Source organism: Anguilla rostrata, chromosome 12 (assembly GCF_018555375.3).
Source record: "Anguilla rostrata isolate EN2019 chromosome 12, ASM1855537v3, whole genome shotgun sequence".
In the NCBI taxonomy this organism is placed as follows: Eukaryota; Metazoa; Chordata; class Actinopteri; order Anguilliformes; family Anguillidae; genus Anguilla; species Anguilla rostrata.
The window spans coordinates 1012938-1019801 of NC_057944.1; the positions used below are offsets into that span (position 1 = coordinate 1012938).

Below are 6864 nucleotides of genomic sequence, written 5' to 3' on the forward strand. Positions count from 1 at the left end.
GAATTAGACCTCTCAGGGCGGCGAAGCGGAGATGGCTTTTTTAGAGTCCTCCTGCTGGATTTCTCCTACAGCCCTGGGTATGTTCCAGCCTTAGCATCTGTTAAATAGAGCTGATGATGTAGGTGTGACAATGAGTGCGGTTGCTGCACATGCCGTATCGTGTGCCAGTCCGCTGGGGTGGGAGTATAGAGTGATGCATATAGATATACATTCAGCACATAGCCACACAGCCAGCCCCCTGCCCTCTCTGCTAGCTCAGCTGTTTTTAGAATGTTCCATCCCTCTGGTGAGCCTCGTGTACTGATGCTGAAACAGGGGGGTATTCTGAGCTCAAAGATGAACGGGGACATGTATTCAGGGTACAACAGGCACAGTAGGCAGCTTCTATCCTGTGCTCACCTCGATCGCAGGTTAAGGAGCATGATCAGAACAGCGCGGCAGCAGAAAGAGGTGATTCAGAGAGGACCTCACCTGCGAAGAACAAAAATGCTGCATTAACCACGCTTCCATTTTAGGGTCTGCCCAACCCGGGGCGAAGTGCTGCGTGACCTTGTGAAAGAGGTGGTGAGGGGCATACGGAGGCTTTCTATACAGGGAACTCTGGGAGGGTGAGGCTTTGTAGTCCTGTTACTGAGGTCTTTGTGGTGTAACCCCCAAAGATTGATGAGAAGCATGATAGACGGCAACAGGAGAACAGTTGATCTGCCGGGACCTAATCCATGCTTTACTGTCCGTCTCTTCAGGGTACAAAAGCAATGAGGACTAGCTTCCATATGCAACACGCCTAAAACAGGGAAGTGGAACACATTATTTAATTGTGTTTTTATCATTTTATTCCCATTTAAAAATTTTCTTTCTATTTGGAATGCCCATTTGCAATTGTTAACTGACCCCTTTGGATAATACAGGACCCTCTAGAAATACAATCATGTGTGCCCTCCAAAGCATGAGCATCCCCTATTTCACAGTAAAATGCCCAGTAATGACTGAACACTAACAGAGCACCCTGTTTGATTTGCCACTGAACAGTTCACAGTGTTTTTCAGTCCACTATCAAAGTGGCTGAGCCACATGGTCTTTGTGCTGTAGAACTGCACAGTGAGGCACAGGAAGGCTACACGGCTCTTACTAGTGCACAGTGAGGCACAGGGAGACTACACGGGTCTTGCTAGTGCACAGTGAGGCACAGGGAGACTACACGGGTCTTGCTAGTGCACAGTGAGGCACAGGGAGACTACACGGGTCTTGCTAGTGCACAGTGAGGCACAGGGAGACTACATGGGTCTTGCTAGTGCACAGTGAGGCACAGGAAGACTACAGGGGTTTTGCTAGTGCACAGTGAGGCACAGGAAGACTACACAGGTCTTGCTAGTGCACAGTGAGGCACAGGGAGACCACAGGGGTCTTGCTAGTGCACAGTGAGGCACAGGAAGACTACAGGGGTCTTGCTAGTGCACAGTGAGGCACAGGGAGACCACAGGGGTTTTGCTAGTGCACAGTGAGGCACAGGAAGACTACACGGGTCTCGCTAGTGCACAGTGAGGCACAGGGAGACCACAGGGGTCTTGCTAGTGCACAGTGAGGCACAGGAAGACTACAGGGGTCTTCCTAGTGCACAGTGAGGCACAGGGAGACTACACGGGTCTTCCTAGTGCGCAGTGAGGCACAGGGAGACCACAGGGGTCTTGCTAGTGTGCAGTGAGGTGCAGGAAGACTACAGGGGTCTTGCTAGTGTGCAGTGAGGTGCAGGATGTCTCAGTGACTGAAACCCATCCTCCCTGGGATGCTAAGACTACCTACCGCTCATTTCTCATTTCTGATTGTTAAATATAAGCCCTTAAGCACATTTCTACACTGTACACGGTCTGATCTGACTGGAGGACCCACGGGTAAGCTTCCCTCAGCACTGCACTGCACTGACCCCAAGGCTCAGGCATTCCCCATGTCTGCTTTCGTACCTCAGGGACGCCACATGCACAAATGTAGTCTGGTGTCATGGGAACACCATCTATCTGAGCCATATGGATGGATCACAAGTCAGGCTTTGATGAAAAATCTTTCGGGTCCTTGTACTGCTGGTTTCTCTTTACATGTGAAATATATATGCTTATGCATCAGCTAAATTAAGATCATGGGACAGGTGGGATGTGACAGTAAGTAATGAGTAGCCGAGGCTCCTGGGACAGTTTCAGAGATACTGTGCGTCAGCCAAGTGGAGAGCCATTAAAAAGAAACATATATGGGGGAATGCTCAGTACACTGGTGCCTTCTGCCGCTCTCCTGCTGACCAAGCTGAAATCAGAATCCCATGTTCTCTTTCAGAGGCAATCCTTACCAATGCATACCAATGCATACCAATGTTAACCAATGCTAACAAATGCTTACCAATGCATACCAATGCTAAGCAATGTTTACCAATCCTTACCAATGCATACCAATGCATACCAATGTTTTCCAATGCTTACCAATGCTAACCAATGCTAACAAATGCTTACCAATGCATACCAATGCTAAGCAATGTTTACCAATGCTTACCAATGCTAACAATGCTAACAATGCTGACCAATGCTAACCAATGCTTACCAAAGCATAGCAATGCTAACCAATGCTTACCACTGCTTACCAATATTTGCCTGGGTTTTTCCAAGACCCCGCAGTTTTTCTAAGCCCCAGATTCAAACTAGTGCTCAGTAGGGCTCATTAAATCCAGGGGTCCCTTTATTAATGAAAATATGATAACCGAAATAACCTGGATGTCTTTTTTCTTTTCCTACTTGTAATATAACTTTGCCCATGTGAGATGAATTTCACTGACGGGCTTTGTAACAGGGATTAGAAGGGGTGTCTCACTTGGAAAGCTTTCCTCTTTAAAATAGCTGAAGGTTAAAATAGATAAAGCACCAGTATTTCTCCAGATATAAATACTTCAGCAGGTAACCATGTTATGAAACTCTTCATCATAGGTCAGTTGAGACAGAAATGATTTTATTGATTTGTAACTGTACCATAAATTCACATAATTGTGTTTTTAGATGGGTACACTGCTAAAGACACTGCAGATGTGACCTGGAGCTTCGGTCTCTTAATCTTAATATGGTAATGCCTATGAAATATGTGTACAGCAGGGAGTACACATACGGCCAGCCTTCATGGATGGCTGGCATGCCATCAATTATTTACTGTCCCCTGTTTTTTTTTACATGTATTATTTATTCAAAAATAAGCTATTGAGCTCAGTTAGGCTTTTCTTCAGGCTGCCTTTCCCCACTTAGTTTTGTGTTCCCACCTGATTGGGAGTGAATAACTTGAGAATATATCAGACTGTTAATGTCAGTAACAGATTGCTGGTTGGCTTTATAGACATGCTGTAACTGGCAAGGGAGGATGAGGCTTTAGGAACTGTAGTGGGTGGAGAAATAATGTGCTTTCTGTAACCAATCAAAAACATTTCTCCTTATAGAAGAAAAATGTATGCTGTATCTCCACGTTATTTTAACTTTGCCTACAGTCTGGTGAGCTTCGCAGTCACCAAAATGAACACCCAAATCTGTATGTTTTCAAGTCAGATTATCACACAATCCTCAATGATTGTTTTTTTTTTTTTATTGATATGCTTTGCTGAAATATAAGTTCCTTATAACCTTAAAATTTCAAAAAAACTTCAAGAAAATGTATCATTGTTTGTCAAAAACTGATTTTATTACTTCCCACCTGTAACAGATACAGCTCCACAAATGCAACCACAGACCAGATATTAAAATGCATGACCAATAAAAGTAATACATTTCACAATATGAAAAAAGTAGCAAAAATGATTACAAAACAGTAGCATGGCTTTGCTTTGATTTACCAAAAAGCTGATTTAACTGTGTCAATCAAATTAAACCTCACCAAACAAACTGACATAAAAGAGACTCCTCAAACTGCTCCTCAGCTAAGCAACAGGATCAGAGAAACTGAGAAGAGGCAGAATGCTGGAGAGTTTTCAGTTTGCTTTTCTCAAGAATATGAGTATATAAGAGTATACTTCCAGATGTATTCACACAGGTCTTAATACTGAGGTCTTTAAGAAGGAAAGATGCCTTGATGGTACAATCGACGTATCTCTACACACAATAAAACATAGCTGGAGCAGCTGCATTGACTTGTGATGGCTTGCACTTGTGAGCTGGTACCCCCCTCCAATGACAGAGCCCCCCCTCCAATGACAGGGCCCCTCCTCCAATGACAGGGCCCCGCCTGGGAAGCTTTACTTCTTGGACTTGAACACAGGGATGCTGACATCGCCTCCTGGGTTGTCTGCCTTGGGCAGGGGGGCCTCCAGTATGAGCAGGCCCTCAGGAGAGAGGGAGCAGACGACCTTCTCACTGTCAGCACCAGGGGGCAGTCTGCAGCAGGGAGAGATCACAGCACACGCATTACCCACGCCTGACTCTGCAGTCCTTTCCCCAGAGCCAGCCCCACATAATCAACACAGCACCGTTAATCAAACGCATCCTGGCCTTAACTCCAGAGACGCTTACAGCTGAACTTCAACAACATTCCTGCGCAAATCCAACACGAGCTGTTGCTTTGCTCTGTGCTAAAGGCTGAGTATAAAGTGTAGTTTCAGAATCCTTGCAGTGAATTCAGTCTTCATCCCACAAAGCATGAAACAGTATTCAGCTTGACTGTCCTTTATTAATTTTGTATGGAATGCTGCAGGAATACATGCAGAGGAAAAGTATGGTGGTGGTGAGAGCTTGGATATGTTCCTGAGAACAGAGAATATGTAAGAGAGGAAGATACTCACGTGTATTTCCTGGTGAAGCATCTGGACACATAACCATGTTCATCTCTCCTTTCCTCATGAGTCCCTACAGATACAATAGACATTGACAGGTAAGTTCTGCTACTGAGGTCAGGGATATGCACGCAATGTCAGGCACCCTTTATTTACTTTTCTGTGTCTGTAACTAAAGGTGGCATTCCAATGACCCCGTGATAATGGAATGCCGTGTCTGAACATTCTCCCTGCTGGCTCATATGAGATCTCTGGCTGCTGGAGGAGAACACCAGACAGCTCCTCTGTTTTGCTGAACTAATCACCAGTCTTTTATGGTCAGGTTGTATGAACCAAGGTTTGGAACTGCCTGTTTTGGCATGATGTGTGGAAGAAAAAGTCTACACAAAGCTACAAACTCAGTCAGGTGCATTACTGTGTATAAAAGCATAAAATGCAAACCTGTATAATAATAATGCAATAACAAGAATATATACTCTAAAGGAATATGGGATATTAACAATATTTATTTGATGAACAAGCTTAGAAGTCATGCAGCTCTGAATGCATTGGACAGTTAACAGGAAAGGTTTGACAGAAGGGTGAATTACTCTAGTCCTGGGGGGCCACAGCGTTCGCTGACTTTCAGAGCGTTTCAGCACCAGAGATTCTTTAAGGCACTGACTGGATAAAGAAGCGGCACACCTTGTTCTCAAGGCCTGAACTGGCAGTTATTTATAAGGAAACCACAAAGACCTGCAGACACTGCGGCTGGAGTTGGACATCCCTGGTTTAAAGCATCAGACAGCCAGTGATCAGGTCATAGCACACCTCCTGGTCCTTTAGCACTGGAGCACCAAGTGATGCGGTGAAGAAGGCCACTGAGACATGTCTGCAAGCCCTATTATAACACTAACACCGCAGACCTAAACTCACCAGAGATCTCCACGACTCCATTCCTGGTCTTCACCACCAGCTCCTCTGTCTGCAAGCCCTATTATAACTAAGGTGACTTAGTTAATGCACCTGTCTTAACTACTGCTTGTATTTTTCCATAGACCATTGTTGCTGCTCTCGTTTGTGTTAGTGTTAATCAGTTTAACCTTCAGGGTCCAAGTTGAACTATGCGGTTGTTCCCTGCACTTGGACTGGTACTTCTCTCTAGGGTTTTCGTCATACTTGTTCCTGGTTATGGTTATACACTTTGTTGTACGTCGCTCTGGATAAGAGCGTCTGCCAAATGCCTGTAATGTAATGTAATGTAATAACACTAACACCGCAGACCCAAACTCACCAGAGATCTCCACGACTCCATCCCTGGTCTTCACCACCAGCTCCTCGGGGGAAAAGTGGTTGACGTCCAGGGTGACCTTCCACGTGTTCTGGGAGTTCTTGATCTCGGATATGCCCCGGGACATGGCCCGAGCATAGGCTGGCATCGGAAGGCTGCCCATGGGGCCGGAGGAGAGGTACCCGGGCCAGTGCCCGCTCGGATGCGGGTACCAGTCTTCCATCAGGGCGGGCATGCCGAAGGACTGGTCGACGAGCCGGCTGCCGTGGTGCCAGTCGCGGAAGGGGTCCCAGCTGGGGTGGCGCAGGAAGGAGAAGGGGACACGTCGCTCGCCCATGGCTTCTGCCTCACACAGCGGAGAGAGAGAGAGAGAGAGAAGGTAGTGCCTGCTGCTCGGACCTCTGGGATTTATAAACACCACCACACCCCCCTCACGCCCCCACGGGAGGTATTTTTAGAGGGGCCAGGGGCGTCTATTCACAGAGAGTATGCCGCCGAAAGGGAATCTGAGTGAAAATCCCACCCTGCCACAGCTGCCAGACAATGGTAATCTCTTCCTTGTCATTACAGGCTCAGTGAGGAATCCGGGGGCCTGTCGCTGCTGTTTCAGTGCAGCGCAGGCTGCCCGACTCAGCACAGCCGCAGCTACAGTAGGAGCTGCCACTGAGCATGCTCCAGCCCCGCTGCCTCCCGCTTTTGACCTCGCCTCCTGGAGCCATTCTGGGTTTTTACCTGGTAAAAACACATTTGCAAAGGAGAAGTTGTTGGGGGGAAATATAAGATATTTTATAATCATCTAAAGAGTTAATGT

At 46.6% G+C, this 6864-nt stretch overlaps 1 protein-coding gene across 1 annotated transcript; it reads right to left on the reverse strand.

The window, feature by feature from the left end:
- Positions 1 to 3686: 3686 nt before the first annotated feature.
- On the reverse strand, positions 3687 to 6444 carry LOC135235503 (heat shock protein beta-1-like). Its single transcript, XM_064301039.1, has 3 exons — positions 6057 to 6444; positions 4793 to 4856; positions 3687 to 4388 (listed from the first exon to the last, which is right to left on the reverse strand). Exons 1-3 carry the CDS (start codon positions 6388 to 6390, stop codon positions 4250 to 4252), a joined length of 537 nt encoding a protein of 178 aa, XP_064157109.1. The 5' UTR covers positions 6391 to 6444; the 3' UTR covers positions 3687 to 4249.
- Positions 6445 to 6864: the final 420 nt, after the last annotated feature.

Excerpts from the sequence above, each read along its gene's own strand:
- LOC135235503 (XM_064301039.1), bottom strand. The coding sequence starts at position 6,390 with ATGGGCGAGCGACGTGTCCCCTTCTCCTTCCTGCGCCACCCCAGCTGG. Across the intron at positions 4,857-6,056 it reads TGGAGTCGTGGAGATCTCTG|GGACTCATGAGGAAAGGAGA; the intron begins GTGAGTTTGGGT and ends TTGTATCTGTAG. Across the intron at positions 4,389-4,792 it reads TGCTTCACCAGGAAATACAC|ACTGCCCCCTGGTGCTGACA; the intron begins GTGAGTATCTTC and ends TCCCTGCTGCAG.